Source organism: Corapipo altera, unplaced genomic scaffold (assembly GCF_003945725.1).
Source record: "Corapipo altera isolate COAL_440 unplaced genomic scaffold, ASM394572v1 55, whole genome shotgun sequence".
In the NCBI taxonomy this organism is placed as follows: Eukaryota; Metazoa; Chordata; class Aves; order Passeriformes; family Pipridae; genus Corapipo; species Corapipo altera.
Genome location: NW_020884882.1, coordinates 3,074,240 through 3,090,590, shown reverse-complemented (window position 1 = coordinate 3,090,590; position 16,351 = coordinate 3,074,240). Strand labels below are relative to the sequence as shown.

General features: G+C 49.5%; 1 protein-coding gene across 5 annotated transcripts in view; it reads right to left on the bottom strand.

Moving 5' to 3' along the window:
* DNAH1 (dynein axonemal heavy chain 1) overlaps nt 1-16,351 on the bottom strand; it is an 88,551-nt gene that overhangs the window by 11,963 nt on the left and 60,237 nt on the right. For all 5 annotated transcript variants that reach the window (XM_027640152.1, XM_027640154.1, XM_027640151.1 and 2 more), the window contains 14 exons: nt 16,034-16,194; nt 15,181-15,338; nt 14,874-15,047; nt 14,465-14,503; nt 13,214-13,392; nt 12,190-12,420; nt 10,659-10,855; nt 10,145-10,280; nt 8,781-8,989; nt 7,822-7,993; nt 7,274-7,465; nt 6,641-6,751; nt 5,375-5,560; nt 372-563 (listed from right to left, as the gene is read on the bottom strand). In XM_027640152.1, coding sequence (XP_027495953.1) covers nt 372-563; nt 5,375-5,560; nt 6,641-6,751; nt 7,274-7,465; nt 7,822-7,993; nt 8,781-8,989; nt 10,145-10,280; nt 10,659-10,855; nt 12,190-12,420; nt 13,214-13,392; nt 14,465-14,503; nt 14,874-15,047; nt 15,181-15,338; nt 16,034-16,194 — 2,337 coding nt within the window. The remainder of the gene's footprint in view (nt 1-371; nt 564-5,374; nt 5,561-6,640; nt 6,752-7,273; nt 7,466-7,821; nt 7,994-8,780; nt 8,990-10,144; nt 10,281-10,658; nt 10,856-12,189; nt 12,421-13,213; nt 13,393-14,464; nt 14,504-14,873; nt 15,048-15,180; nt 15,339-16,033; nt 16,195-16,351) is intronic.

Here is a 16,351-nt window from a genome sequence, read left to right as displayed (position 1 = left end):
GCAGCAGCCTGCCCCAGGACCTGACAATGCGGTTAACGCATCACACTGGAGCAAGAGGAATCAAATTGCTGCATGTTCAGGCCTGGGAGGCACAGCTGTGGGGTTGGGCAAACCCCTTCCCATACCACTTCCATCCAGCTCCTCCACATGAAAGAGCAGAGGGACAGAAGAAGATCTGTGTGTTTAGGTCCCATTGCCCAAGGCAATGAAGTGCAACCAGCTGACATGAGCACTTCCAGGACAAATATGTCCCCCTCCTCAGTGCTGCTGAAGGGTGTTGCCCACAAGGAGCTCTAAGCTTTACTGCATGAGAAGGATGTCTGTGAGGCAGTATCTGATCCCAGTAGCAGCTTCCTTCTGCCCCTGCTTACCTTATCATACTCAGTCAGGCTGTTCAGGAACTGCACTGGGTCCTGGAGAAGGGCCCTGCCTGGCTCCCAGTAATCATCCACCTTGGTGCCTATTTTTTCTCCTGCCACCTTTTTTGGCTTTTTTCCTTGCATTATGCAGACAGCTTCAATCACTATCTTCACACCGGGGGGAGGCCGCTGCAGTGCTCGTACCTTCAAAACCCAAATGGAAACAGTGGCTTGAACTGGTTCTCTGGGAGATGGGGTGCTCATTCCTCCCTCAGCTGGACCAGAGGACACTGGGACTAGAGGCAGGACATTTAGAGGATGCAATACAGAGGCAGGAAAGACAGAGATATTTGAAGGCAAAGCTGGTTATCAGAAAGAGCATGGAGCAAACTACAGGTAGGCTGAAAAAGCCTGCCCTGATACTCTGATGGGTGTATCTTACAGGCTGAAAATATCTTGGCAAAGGAGCTATATCTGTATGGCCCCAGGAAGAAGGCTGTATGGGAATGGGACACAGGCAGGCTTTCTTCTTTGCTCTATGGGCTCTCATTTGTCTTGTGCCCCACGACAGCAATGCTGCACCCCATGAGCTGGTCTTCAGCACTTGTGGAGGGACTGCTTGAGTCTCCTCTCAAGCAGGCACCTAGGAGTGCTGCTGCAGCACCCTTGAGATGGCTGTGAGTGTCAGGACACCTGAGACTGACTCCTGCTTTTTCCTTTCTAGTGCTGACCATTCTTGCCATGTCCAGCTGGAGATACTCCCAGGCCTTCCCACTGGACACTGTCAACAGAGCAGCAGACTTTATGGCAACGCTGAGGCTGATCTACCCCCATGCAGACACCCTCTGTGAGAAGGACTTTGAGTGGCTCTTTGACTGCCCTAAGACAAAGCAGTTCCTCGAGTGGTTCTGCAGCACAGTGAGTGAGGAGAACGTTCTGAGCCCAGCTGAGATGGAGGCCTATGATGCCCTGCTGGCTGCAGGAAAGCCCATCCTGGAGGGTGATGCCCTTGAGGAGGCATTGCAGATGTGCTGCCAGATCCCACAGCTCCCGAGCATGATACCAGAGGACAAGGGTCCCTCTGCAGAGGCCCTGCAGCAGGAGCTTCAGGAGCTGAAGGATTATCATGACCTGCAGTTCTGGCGGTACAGCAAGCTGCTGGCTTGGACAGACAAGCTGCAGCAGGAGCAGAGGTACTTGGAGGACAAGGAAAAAGTGGTGAAGCAGGACTTGAGGATGGCTCAGAGGGACTTGGAAATGAAGGTCTTCCAAACCAGAGCTGTCTTGAGCCAGGTCAGCAAGGCTGAAAAGCAGCTGACAGAGTGTCATGGGAACATGGGGAAAGGCCAGCAGCCGTCACTGCTGTGCCAGATGGATCTTGGCCCTTACATGGAGCTAGAACAAAAGGCCACTGATGCATTTGAAAACTTCATTCAGCAGGTCCTACCAGGGAGTATCCAGGCTTCAGATGCTTGGGAAGCAAGGGCACAGGGAGAGAGCAGCCTGAAGGAAGGGCTGGAGGCTGGTACACAGATGGGCTCATACTGGGAAATATCAGAGCGAGGAAGAGGAGCTCCTTATCAAGAATGCGCAAAGACACCATGCAAGGTGGCACCAGCAAGTCAGGGAATACTGGCCCAAGAATCAAGGGCAGAGTTGCTAGTGGAGGGGAGCAATGAGAGGGAGGTGTTGAGTATGGAGGGTGAGGAGAAAAGAGATGACAGCCAGGAAGTCACAGATAAAATGAACACTAAGAAAACATTGATGCCAGAAAGCCTTGGTAGTGATGAAGATGAGCTACTGGAGGATCAAGATAGCTTCTGGAAGGAGCTGGGCCGAATAGAGACAGCACATATCTGTGCCCAGAGAGAGGTGACAGTCATGTCAGCAAAAGTGGAAGGCAACCATGCCGCTCTGGAGTGGGCCCAGAGGACTCTGGAAGCTCTTGAGGATAACCAGGTAGGGCCAGTGCCCCCATTTCTCCACCATCCCCTGTGGCAGGGTCTGCCTGTGCTGCAGGAAGTCTCTCCTGCTGAATGCTGGAGCAGAGCTGACATGTCAGGAGGGGATGGCAGGGCCAGGCAGCACATTGGTGCACCCTGACACCAGCCTGTCTTGCCTCCCCCCTGCATAGCACGCAGTCAAGGCGAAGCTCCAGGGCCAGGCTGAGGGGCTTCAGAACCAGATTCACATCCTGTGCTTGGACATCACACACACTCTGACCCACCAGCTACCACCCCTGCTGAAGGCAGAGGCCTGCCGTGCTCACCTGCCCGCCCTGCACAGGCACCTCAGCCTGGAAGCTGCCTCGCTGCAGAACACTGCCAGGAGGCAGGAGGAGGCAGCTACATGGGTGTTGGGCCAGCAGAACCGCATGGATCTGCTGGAGCTCCAGCTGGAACAGGAGAGGCAGGAGCTGGAACACAAGGCTGCTTGGCTGGGGAAGGTTGAAAACGCCATGAGGGAAGAAGCCCAGAGCAGGCTGCAGGAGCAGCAGAACTACTTCAAAGATGCCGGCTCCTCCCAGAAGCATCGTCCACGCAAATGGATAGACCCCAAAGATGTCACTGCTGCACGGTGAGGGCCTGGGGGGGCTGTGTGCATGAGGAACAAACTATATGTGGAGGAAGTGGCATGGGAATGGCAGAGGCAGGCAGCAGACCCAAGCTACCAGGCAGTCTAGCAGTGCTCTTCTGCAGAGCCACCCTGACTCCACGGTGGTGTGAAATTCCCCAGAAGATGCCATCTGCTTCTTTCGGGCTGGCTAGGGCCGATGCAGCAAAGTATGGGCTTGGAGAAGGGAATGAGTAGGGTGAACAGTTTTTCTAGCATGTTAAAGTAGAGAGTCTAGAGGCAAGTCTTCATCCATGGAGAAAGAGAGCTGGGCCCCAAGGAAGCACAAGTTGTTTGGAGCAAGGCCTTTCTCTGGCTACATTGGTTGGGTCTTCTCAGTCTTCCCCACACAGTTCTGTAGCAGCTGGTGCTGGTGTCTGCCAGAAAGGAGTCACAGACTGGCTCTTGAGTTGGCCTGGTCCTTTATGGTGCTCCTCCTAGATCTCCATGATATGGGCTGCTCACTGGGAGTGGCTATCACTGTTGACCCACATCTGCTTGCATCCCACTCTCAGAGTGCACAATGACCTCTGAGCCCTGTTCTTCCTCAGTGCTGGCACTGCCCTCACACCTGTGGCTGGCTGTTCCACCCTGCAGGCTCTGGGACATGCTGATGCATGAAGATCACGAGAAGCAGCCTTTACGCAGCTATGAGGCCATAGCAGCCAAGTGTTCCCAGTTGGTTGAAAAGAAGAGGGCACTGGAAGCCCAGCTGGTAGCTCCTATGCCCCAGATACCTGCCCTGGAGGCCTCCATAGAGGTGCTCTACCGGCGGCTGTACAACAGCCACAACCAGCTGCAGCTCTCCTCACCGGTAAGGAAGCACCCCTGCTCTCTGGGCCTTGCTGGGTGGAAGAGGGCTGGGTGTAAGAGCCCTCTGCCAATCCTCCCTGGGTACAGGAGGGAGAACTCACTGCCCCTCAGCCCACAGAGGGAAAGGAGGTTGAGCTGATCCTTGCCTTATCCCAAAAATTATGCAGTGAGGTAGTGCGTGGCTGAGGCACAAAGGTGATTCTCACTGGGTCTCACATGTACTGTAAAGTGCCAAGAGCAGGGTGCCTTAGCCAAGGTGTTCCAGTAAGCTACTGCTATTCCTTGGACTAGGAGGCTTTGGAGACCACAGCTCGGTGGGTAGTTTGTTTTTGGTGGGCTGAGATGTTCCAGAGGTGTGATGAAATCCCCCTCTTTCTGCATGTTCACATAACTTTGGGCTCTGCCCCTCAGGAGATCACTGAGCTGATGCAGCAACTGAAGATCATGCAGGACAAACTCTACAAAATGCTGGTACACCTCCGGAGTGACTTGCAGGTCAAGCGCAGGTCTCTGCAGGAGAACTCCACCCTGCAGACAGAGCACAACCTTTACGTGTATTTTTACTGCAATGAGGATCGGCTGAGAGAAGAGGTGGAGGAGCTCGAGAAGCAGGCAACAGCTTCCTCCAAGGGATGCCTGATGGAGCTGCCCTGTGCAAAGGAGTAGGTCAATGGGATGTTTGCACCCTGCCATAGTAGTGGTGTCTTCTTTTGGTTGGGCTGGGTCCTTAATCCTGGACTAGGAGAGAATTCTGGCAGTCTCTGCTCCATTGACAGGTTACTTGGGACATGGCCCAGCAGGGTTTAAAAGAAGCAGGGAGCTTATTCCTTAAATACAGAGTTTCCCAAAACTGGGTTACATGATGTGTAAGAAATTGATGCATCTTGTGGCATTGGAAGCCTTGGGTAGACAAGACACTTCTCATGCCAACTCTACAAGAGGATGGGTGCTGAAGGCAAGTGGACTGACACTGTCTGTGTCCCACTTCCTGGGGAAATGACTTTTGTGGGGAATAAAAATGTGTGTTATTCATAACTGCAGAGCAATAAGCTGTCCCAGTGTGGTGAAATCTTGTACTTACTGAGTGTACTGTACTCTTGTACAATGGGCTTTGGGCTGTGATGCTTGCCAGGCTCAGAATCACTCTTCTTTCTTTTGCTATCCTATTTCCTTGAATTCAGCCCGCTGCCTCTTCTCTGCCTGTGTGTGATCCCCTTTCAAAGAGCCTGTGGATTCAGTGTCCTGCTAACTCTGACCCTGTGCTGTGCAATCAGTACTCGGGGTTGCATGGTGGTACCTGCTGCCTACCCCCATGGAGAGGCACCATGGGGTAAGCCCTCCTCCGTGCCCTCTCCAGGATAAATTGGAAACACCCAGGAGCCACTTACTGCCTCTTCCCTTTAACTTTCACTGGAGAAGTGAAGGTGAAAAGCTGCATGGGCAGCTGCCAAGACTGAGCCCAGGGGGATGGATGGAGGCGTGGGAAAAGGCTGGGGATGTTGCAAACCTATAGAAGGGGAATTGCTACAAAGTGAGAGGCTGTCCTTGACCAAACCCAGCTCTACCACCCTCTCCCTTGACACAGTTACCTCTGTAACATCATTTCTGTTGAGGTTCTTCAGGCTGGCAAGAGCAGCATCCAGGGCTGGGAGGGCTTCAGCCAAGTCCTTCTGAGCATCATCTGCAATGGCTTGGGCTGTCTGAGCTTTCTCATTAGCCTTTGCCTCCTCAGCCTGCACAGCACTTCTTGTCTCTTCAGCCACAGCTGTGTCCACCTGCAACACCAGAGACAGCCTCAGAAGCACGCTGGAGGCACAGCACCCCTTGGCTAGGTAAGGATCATAGCTGTCCTGGCAGCTTGTGTGTCTTCTTCCAGCAGAGACTGCAGGGACTTAATTGCTGGAGGGGATCCCCTTCCTGTATCATACCAGGAGAAGGTTTTTGTCAGCCTGTATAAACCACCCACAAGCTCCAGCTCTGTCTGTGCCTGGAATGGTGTTAGTCTTCCTGGAATTAGCTACTCTACCCATTGGCAAAAGGTGAGGATGCATAGGAGTGTAGATTTGTAGGGAGATGGAGGAATAAGAAGATATGCTTAGGTGTTTGTTTTCCAAACTGTCGCTTCTGCCTACCCCCAGGGCTAAAACACTAACAGGAAGCGTAAAGGAAATGTGGAATATAGCTAAATCCTTATCTGCTATGTGGGAATTTGGGAAATTGCAGACTCTTTCCCCTCTGCATGTATATGATATTAGTGTCTCTGTTCACTCTGTCCCAGTGTGGTCATTTGACAGTAGGAGATGGGCTGGGAGGAACACAAGGAGAGAAGGCAGTGACAGTCAACATAGGACAGTTCCCTCTTCTGAAGTGGCATGAATGCCTGTGTGATGATCTCAGAGGTTTGGGCTAGCAGGGGTTTGGGCTAGCAGCTGGATCAGCTCCCTGGGGACGGGATGTGGGGCAATGATCCTATCCAGCAACACCAGTCTGGGCTTTGAGCTGCTTAGGCCACCTGAGGATTGTGTTAGGAGTGTTGCTAGTCTGTGCTTGCAAGAACCAGTGAGGAAAGGGAGCTGGTAGCTTGGCTGGCTGACCCCTGGGTGGTGGTTTCAGACAGGGGCACGTGAGCCACCACTTCTGCCAGCAACTGGCCCCACCAGCAGCAGAGCAGGACTGCAACAGAAGGCAGTTCTTGCTGGTAATGCTGCTCTGCACAAATAACTCCTGTGCCAACTTGAGGCATTTTTACAATAGATCAAGCAGGACCACACTGCCTGCCAGGCCCCCCAAGCCTTGTGTCCAGCCCAGTCTGAGTAGCCAGAGCTGGAAAGTGCAGGGCTGCCCAGCAGCAGTACCTTCAGCTGCTCAATGGTTGCCTCTGTGTCCTTGGCTGCCTGTGCCAGGAGAGGGCGGGCGGACTCCAGCTCCTCCTGCATCTTTGCTACATCCTCTGCTGTTCGCAGGAGCTGGGGAAGCAAAGCAGAGTGAGAGCTGGGCAGCAGCCACGGAAAACTCCAGGAAAAAGCTGTGCTCCCCTGGGTGCTCCCTGCCCAGTGTCAGGCTGTACAAAGCAGGTCTTGCCCTGGTCCCTGCTTGAACAACAGTGACACTGCGGTGTGCCTATGAACAGTAGTGCCTAATGGTGCCTGCACATACTGGGCATTGCTTCATAAGCTCACAGCAATCAGGCAGCAGAACAATGTTTCTGTTGTAGGGCTTCCAATTAGAAGGTTAATAAGGAACATCCTGAGAGATGAGCTACACAGAGGTCTGTGGTCCCCAAAGGCTGGGGACCATTATTCTTTTAGAGCTGTTACAGACTCAGACCTTCAGAAAGACTGGCCCTGGCAGAAGGCATAGTTCTCACTTGCTTTAGTTTTTACACAGGAGATGTGTAGAGCATCTCATTGCATCTCTGCAGCTATAAATACACTGCTCAGAGTGGTTAAGGGGTGGCCCCACAGCTCTCCTGGGTGTGAGGAACAAACCTTGTCCAGGCCACCTTTCATCCTGTTTTTGGCTGTCTTCAGTTCCTGTTGCTTCCTTCCAATGAGGGAACTGAAGATGCTGAGGAACTCGAGGTAGCTCTTGGGAGTAATATAATTGTGTCTGCCCAGCTCTGCTAGGAACAATTGACACTTCTTTGCCACACTCTGATGGATTGCTACACATACTTGAATCTACAAGGAGAGAGGAAAAAAATAATCTTATTCAATACTGAACACAGGGTAGGCAAGTCTATGTGATGCTCAGCGAGAGCACAAAGGGCTGCCAAAGAGCCAAAGTATACAGTCACAGCAGAGCTTATGTATGTGTGTGGGCTTCAGTGCCACAGAGGGGTGACAAATGGCCATGCCTGTTTCAAGGCATACAAAAGCTATCCAGTTCTGCATTTGAACGACCTTGCCTTGAAACATTTCTGCTGCAGGGTAGGACCTTTCTGCAGTTGTGCCCTCCATCCATTGTCTTGGTGTATCTAGAGACATGGCACTCTGAACATACAGGAACAGTGTATTCTGTTGAGTGTGGCACCTACCATCCCACTGATATCTTCGTTACCAGTACCAAGAAGTGGGAGTTCATTCAAGAAGGAGGAGGCAACGCTCTGCAGGGCTTCAGCAGGCCACTGATTGAACCAGTCAATGGTACAGCAGTTCACAAGAGAGGGGAACTGCCTCAAGCGTGCACGGAAGACTTCTCCAAGCGGGCTGAGGGTAAGGCATGCAGAAAATATGTGTTACAACCAGCTCAAAATACAAGGACAAAACAGCTTTCCTTCTTCCACAGAACCACCCTGAAGTGGGAAGAGAATTGCAGGTAAGAGGGCCAGGAATATACCCAAGGAAGGAGGGAAAAGGGGAATGAAAATTCAGGCAGTGAGCTGCTGGTCTCAGCTCACTCCTTGGAAGTCCTTGGTATATTCTGGGAGTATTAAGATGGTAGTAGGGTGATATTTTTGGGTCCCTCCCTAGGAAGAAAGACTCTTCAGGTAAATGTGCTCTGAAGTTTATTTCAAGCAGGTGGGTGCAGAGATCACATCACCAGACTAAAATCATGGCCCTGATTCTTCTATTTGTACTTGCACTGAGAGTGCCCTGTACCTTCTGGTATCCCTCCCACAAGCAAGCAAGCTGCTTATGGACTATGCACTAGATTCACGAGTAAACATGGTGCAACTGAGCCCCAAATTCAAGAAAGATGTTTTTGTAACAAATGGCTCAATAGTGCATGAAGGAGCAGGAAGCTTGTATTTAATCTGGATCACATATAATCATATTCTCGAAATTTTCAAACCTCATCTTGAAACCAGCAATGTGTAAAAAAGAAAAAATAAATTATCCAGTCCTATGGGAAGGTAAACTATACCTATATTTCTCCTCCTCCTTCAAAGTCTGGGGCTTGGAAATAAAGATCCCATTACAAAATGATGCAAGGCAAAGGAGGAGGAAGGAATAATTAACATGAAAAGCAAGGAGTCCTAGGCCTGAACCGTACCTCATGCACAGGACCAGGTGGATATTGCTGCGGACCCGTCCTGTGTATGCAGCCATCAAATTGGCCTTGGTGGGCTGCTGCCCGAGATCTCGAACAACAGGCTTCATAGCTGTCATGATCTGTTCTTGGTCATCAGGGTTGTAAATGTTGGGAACGTCACCGGAGTTGAGCAAGTTGTTGATATCTTCAAGGAAGGATTCATTTTTAATCTAAGTAGATGACAGGTAAAAAAAAAAAGCACTCTCCTAAGTCAGAAGGCAGTCGTGTCTCACATGCCATGGAGATCATTTCTGCATAAATATAGCCCTCAGCCTCTGCTATAAGAAACCATTTATGTGATCACTTGGCTCCAGTAAAGCACACTGACTCTTGCCCAGCAGTTCCAATTGAACAACCATGTTCATCCATTTCAGGGATGGAGGTATCTGTCTGAGAACAAACCTCTTCATGCCTCTTCATTGCCTCCTTACAGAAAAATTGAGCTCAGGCCCTCACTCCCTGCATCACAGTTGACTCTGGAGTCAGACCCCAGATATCTGGTTGCTCCAGGTCTTCGTTCCTCCAGCACAGAACACTTCATTATTAAAATAAAGCTTATCAATGTGGGAGACAAAGTAATTGTAGGGATGTGTCACAGTCTGTGGGACGATCTCCCTCCAGTGCTACACTCACCTCTCCACCTTTGCTAAATCAGAAATACACAGAATCCATCTCCTTGACTAAATGAACACTCCCGTGCCCCTCTGCTCCCACATATGCTTCTCACTGCAGGGAAAAGGCTGCAAGAACAAGCAGCATTTGACTGATGCTCATCTCACTGCTTAGGGCTGTGCCACGTGGGAATGGTTCCTATGATAATGAAGGCAGTAAAAAAGCCTATGGGGAACACAACTGTGAATTCCAGAAGTTGGCCTAGTCATTAGCAAGTTACAGTTTACAGTTACAAGCCAACATAACCCTGAGGAACCAGCAGGTCCTAAATCTACTGGTATCTTTGGAAAGAAGAATAATCCTGTTACTTAGGACTTCTAATATCAGTGGCCAACAGAGTGCTTAGCTTCAGGCAGCTGGGTCTAAAATCTCTGAACCCACCAAACCCTTGTATGGAGTTGAAAGAAGCTTCCTTGAGCAAGAGAACAGTCAGCCCACTCACACACCTCTCTACAGTCCCTCTAGCATAAATGTACCACCTCCAGTTTCCCTGGGGTTTTTTCATAAGATGATGAATGTAGGCTACTGAAGAAATACAAGTTGTGTGTGGTTTGTATCAAACTCCTCAATCCCCTTTAGGGGGATTTACTGAGCTTAGAGATGTGTTTCTGACTCCTTTTGAGATGGAATCCACCATGCAAGTACTCCTGTACCTGTGTGTCTACAAACAGGAACGTCTTGGGTAGACTTTGAAGGCCTGCCTTCATCATGATCTTCCTCACGTCATCTCGCCATTCGGTCATGCCATAATTTTTGGACAGTTCGATCTGGAAACACTCATACTCTGACCTAAAGGAAAGAGAAGCCTGTGGAGTTACACCCAATTAAAATATCCTCTTCTGTCAATCCTGAGTATGTGTTGTGGACTCAGGGGGAAAGGACTCAGGCAAATTGTTTTCCTACAATGAGTCCTGAGCACGTTTGTCCTTGTGCATGTTCAGCCACCAACCCAGGAGCACGTTTTATGCAAAGCAGAGATACCCAAACTAGCTACAAACCCAGTGTAGAGGTGCATGTTACTGAGCACTAGCTCTTGAGTCATTTGAAGAGTCAGCTGCCAGAAAAATGTGCAACTGGTAGTGGGAAGGGCAGAAAAAGAGATTCTCTGAATACAGCCCCAATGGAGCTGCTCCATGATACATACATAGGTGGGAGTGCATTACTTACATGTGAGATGCCAGTCTGGTGAGGGACTGTCTACCACTTCCTCCAACACCCAGGAGAAGAGCATTCCCTGGAGCCTGCCGCAGAATCCGGCTGATTCGGCAGATGTGCTGGATTGCATCCATGAAAAGCACAAGCTTCAGCTCTGGGGTGTTGTTTTGATTGTACTCTTCCAGGTAATCCTCAATCACAACCTTCAGCTGTGGGCAGAAACCCTCAATTGTGGCTACCAGATAAAAGCAATAGTGTGTGTGTGGGGAGGTGATTGCAGGCCAAGCCTGGACCACGAGAGGGCAGAGCCTGGTGCTCAGCAGGGTCTGGGAGCAACTCTCCTCCATGCTTTTATAGGAAGTGCCATTGGGCTGAATTTAGATAGTGGTGGTGGCGGCAGCTGCTGAACAGTGACCTTAAACTAACTCAGGCAAGTGACTAAGGTCTGCTGTTCCCAACAGTGCTGTTTGCCTGGAGAAACAGCAGGATGTAGTTCAAAATAAAATAGCTTATGGCTGCCTGATCCATACTGTTCCAAGGCCTCCCTCTGGGACAGTTTCCTCGCTCTATAGCTGCCCATTGCCTGCTGCTGCACCCTGTGGTTAGGATCCTGGCTGGAAAGGGCAGGTGCTGGAAGAAAACAACACTGGCTGTAGATGGGTAGAGGAGCACACTCCTCTCCCAGTCCAGTCATCACATGGAACAGTTGCAGGAGCAGTTTCTCCTGCCCTTTCCAGGGCTCTTTTCAACAGCACCCTCAGGCCAGAGAAGGAGATGAAGCATGAAGATATTTGGGATTTGATCCTATCCCCTCAGCAATCTCACTGCGAACTTGGGCAAGCAACACCAGCTGGAATTCATACAGTGCTGGAATCCCTGCCTAGATGCCAAAGTCCTGTGTGCATCAGTGGACTGTGTGGCAGCCTGTAAGCCTGGCTGTCTCAGCTGTGCTCACCTCAGTGGGGGACAGGCCTACATACTTTGCAAAAGGGATTGGAAAGCTCAGTTAATTACCAGTCCTTGTCACACAGCTATCACAAGAGGAGAGACGACAGGATAATCATCTGTTTCTGATAATGAGTGCAAAACGCGCTGCTCATTGCCTTTCCTTAATTACCACAACTGAAGTACTCGCAGTATCTTCTCCAACAGGGAATCTGGCAGTAACATTAATTACTTGTAAAGGTCAATTTTGAAGTCTTTAATGGCAAAAGTAGTATTGTTTGGGGGTAATGTGCCATTTCTTTCCACCAAATTTCACTTTGCAGTCCTAAATGCAGCTCATTTCAGAGATTTGGCATAGCAGGCTGCCTCCAGGATTGAAAAGTAGAGACAGCTTGTTCCACCTCAATTTCCCATTGTGTCAAATACAGCTACTATTCATATATGGGATAGGAGTTCACAGGAGACCCCTCGGAGGGTTTGGTGTTCCAGACACCTTCAATTACAGCAGCTCCATCATCACCATTAACTGTTTTCCTTTGTTTACAAAAGCCTTGGAAGATATGAACACAGTTCACATCATGATTCCCAGGGTCCTTACCTTTTCCTGGCTGTCGATTGCTTTGTATAGTTTGACATTGGCACCTGGCTCCATGAAGTCCCCAAACAGAACTGGCTGGGAGGGGATGACCTCCTCAAAAGTGGTGCCAAACTCCTCCATCTTCTTCATCATTAGGTTGTCAAACCAGGTCCGGTCCTCCTCATTGACCAAGCGATCACAGAAGACCCGGCAGCTCTCATGGTACCACAGTCTCAGCAGGTCCAATTTGTCCTGGCAGGAAATTCCAGCAAAACAGCCCCCGTGAGAGAAGCAGAGAAGTGTTATGAGCATCACTGTCAGGAAAGCTGGTTCCTGCCCAGCATGTGGCCAGCTCCACTCCTGCTAGAAGGCAGCTGGAGCGGAGAATGAACTGGGCGGAGGAAGCTGCTTTCCCTTCTCCTCTCAAAATCAACTCTTGTCAAAACAGCTGCTTTGCAGAGAGCTCATTACAGCTTCAGCTAATTCCCTCCTCTATTTGTCCATATGCTGGGCTTTCTTTGAGAGATTTAAATTTTATGTTCTCCGTTCTTATCTTTCCCGAGTTTGATTTAATTTTTACAGTTTTCTTGTGTTTTTTGGGAAGATCCCTTTATTTGGCTGGTAGCACAGAACTAGGATCCTAAGCACTTCCTGTGATAAGTCAATCTCTACTAGCCAGGCTGGAGCCAGAGCAAGGTCCCCAGGAGAGCTGAAGGGGCAGAAGCCTCCACTGACACAAGCAGGCAGGACAGCACCTCTGCCCCTGTCTGGCCCCCTGTGGCTCCATCCAGCCCTGAATGGATGGGCTGTGTTGTACTGACTCACCTGCTTCCACGCCAAGGAAGGGCTGAGGTTAAAGGGGGGGTTTGTTTCCTACTGGTACCAGACAATAGCCAAAGTGGGGCCCATCACATTCATTGAGCTATTCCAAAATGCAGCTTCAATGGGAAATTCAAGCCTGCTTGCAGGCCTGTTGACGAGGCCTCAGCTGGAACATTTCTGGTCTTCCCCTGGGTGGCACAGCTGTGCTGATGGGAGGACTCACCTCGACCTTGCTGGGCTCAGCCATGAGCATGCCCTGGAACACCTTGGAGAGGTCTCTCAGGTTGAAGGTGTAATGAGACTTTGCTGGTGTGGGCAGCAGCTGGGATGTGATGGTCGTATACACATGGATAGCGGCATCTACCAAGGGCTCATTCAAGTCTTTGACTGCAACTGCTCCAGCTGCAGAGACAGAGGAAGTTGGAGAGGATGCCAGTGAGGTGACTCTGGGCTGAGAAGGTCCCAACAGGGCAGGAAGGTGGCACTGAGTGGCAGAGGTGCTTGTGCAGGAACACACTTCTGTCTGCTTTCTTCTGCAGAGACTGTGAAGCACCTGACCAAGCACCTGCTCACTGCAGTGGACAGTTTCCAATGAGTTTCTCAACTAATGTTGAGGATTTGGGGATGGAAGAACACATCACAGTCATTCTGTGATGCAAAAACTTTATACCCCGCAGAGACAGAGGAGATACTGCCAGAAAGGCAATTGATGCCCACCTGAAATACTCCAGACAGGTTTTCCTTCTCCTTCCTTATACTCCCACAGTGGAGTCTCGGCTACTTTTAAGCTAGAAGGTGTGAGTGCCCTCTTAGCTAAATCCCCTGCAAATCATTATGCTCAGCAAATGGAAAGCCACTGAGGAATAATTTCTTATGCAATAGTCTGGCAAGATTTAAACACAGCTGCCAGTTTCAGAGTATATTTTTTTTTTTCTCTCAATGAAGTTTGTTACAAACATTCCTTAAGAAGTAGAGCCCTGTGACACCTCAGCATTTTGAACTTTTTTGCATGATTTCCAAAGTTCTTTAATTTCTCTTTAAATCACAGCTAGATGTTTCAGTGTGCCCCTGAACTCACAGCCAGGTACTGGCACTTGTGAATATTGCAAGCACCCAGAAAGCTCTACTTTACTTCTCTCATAGCTGACTATTCTCACTCCTTTCTACTGGCAGATTTGCAGATGAGGGCACATTTACAAAGATGATCCTAAATTCCCACCCTGTCAAATACAAGAGGACTCATTTCACTCCAAATAAACCCTTTTTTCTGGGTGGCTGTAGCACCATGCTCAGATCCACCCTGCTCAGCTGTCCACAGGCTGCAGCAGATGGAGAGTAACAGAAGGCTCTGCTTGCACTGAGGGCTGTTGTCTGGGCAAGTGTCTGTCTGCTGAAAGCACAGGTAAGCTATGCCATGCTGTGCCCATCAGCTTGTTCTGTTCACTGTCTCTCTCATCTTTCTGCTCTTACTTACGCACTGGAGTTCTGTAACTTCTTTCTCCTAGGAGTCCATCTAGAAAAAGACAAAAAACCTGAGTTCCAGCTTTACCTGCTAAGGTGAAGGATATCTGCAACATCCATCGCAAATGAAATGCTCTTTGAAAGGCCCAGGCTATATGATATCTTATGGAACAGTGAGAGCTAAAGCTGAAGTTTGCTGATTTGCATGAGCAGAGTTTGGCCCTGAGATTAAACAGTGTATGAGCTCTCTGTTTGCTAAGATTCATACAACACTTTCCCAAAAGCATCTTCAAGTGACTGCAAGTTTCAGCTTCCAATATTTTGATTGGATCATCAGTATTAATCCCTCCCCTTCCGACCTCCATTATCAGCAGGGTGACTTCCAATATGAGGAGAAGGTGGCAGTTGTCTGCAGGACTTACCCATCCAGCTGCCAAGGATGTTGGAGAAGATAGTCTTCTTGCTGCTGTCATCCATCTCGGTGAAGGAGAGGTAGTTGAAATGGCGAGTGAAGCGTGGAGTGACAGGATTCCTTCCCCCTCCAGGAGGTCCCATGGCACAGACAAAATTAATATCCACCAGATTCTTAAAAGTACCTTGAAGAGTGCAAAATCAGGAATGAATGCTAAGTCGTAGCTGAAAACCCTGGCCACAAATTCCCACAGCAGGTACACGTATCTAACAGGCCAACTTTCGCCAAGAGCTCTGGGCTCAGGATCTGGGTCATACCGATCTGTTTCCGGTCGTACCAGCCCTGGTGGTCCATATACTGCCGCAGCAGCTCGATGGGTGGCTGAGCACCATATTGCTCCAGCATGGGCATGTTCAAGTCATCAATAAAAAATATGAAGTACCGACCAACTGGAGGCCCGAACACACCTTTCCGCCTGTAAGGAGAGAACCCATGAAAGGACACAGGACAACTCCTATAGCAAAGGTACTCCTATCTTGATCCAAAAGCACTTTTTTTAATCTCCAGGTGTTTCCTGAATCAACAGTTTCAGCTATTCTTATACTTAATAAACTCCATTATAAGGCCTTCATATGGAAAAAATCTGGAGCAATGTTTGAGGCACTGGCTTCTTTCCAAACACAAGTGAAATTTTGTCTACTTATGCACAATGTCAGTGAATAAATGGTTGCAAATAAAAGCAAAATTTGAGCCCATGAATCTGTTGGAAACTTCAAAGCAGTGACTGACCAGGGAGATGAAATGGAAGCTGTTAACTGTGGGGAGTGGGACTGCGGGTGGGCAGCCACATTTTCTCCCTTCATCACTTTCTGTAAAGATCCCACACCAGGGTTTGCAAACACCTGTGCTGTGAAATGTAGCATTTCTGGAATAACTAGAATTGGAGCAACTCTTACAGACCCTCACTAATCCTTCTCACTTTCGTGCCACTATCTTAAGCTTTTACTGGCTCTCACAATCCCAGCTCAGATGTGCTGTGTGTTCTATTTGTTATCCACAGCTGTATGTGCTTGCGGCCCCTTTAGGTCTTGGGATGAAATTAAATGGCCAAGTTGACAGAAACACTGAGCTCAGGGACGCTGCTTTTGCACACACAGAAAGGAATCTTGCCTCTTATCCAGTTTGCTGTCAATGAGATCCTGGGTTTGGTTAGCAGAGGTGCGTGCTGAAAACATCAGGAAGTGGGTGATGTATTTGTTAGGCAAGTTCTTCAAAAGCTTGTCTGCAATTGTGAGAGTCTTCCCTGTGCCAGTGGGACCAATGCAGAGAACCTGGAAGCACAATCAGCAATGTAGCATAACACCAGGCAAGCAGTCTGTGTTTCCCAGCACTCTCACATTTGCTGGAGGACTGCTCACTTAGGAATCAAAAGGTTAGGCTTATTTCTTCAGTAAGGTCAGCTGACCAACAGATCTCCTGGTGTGGATG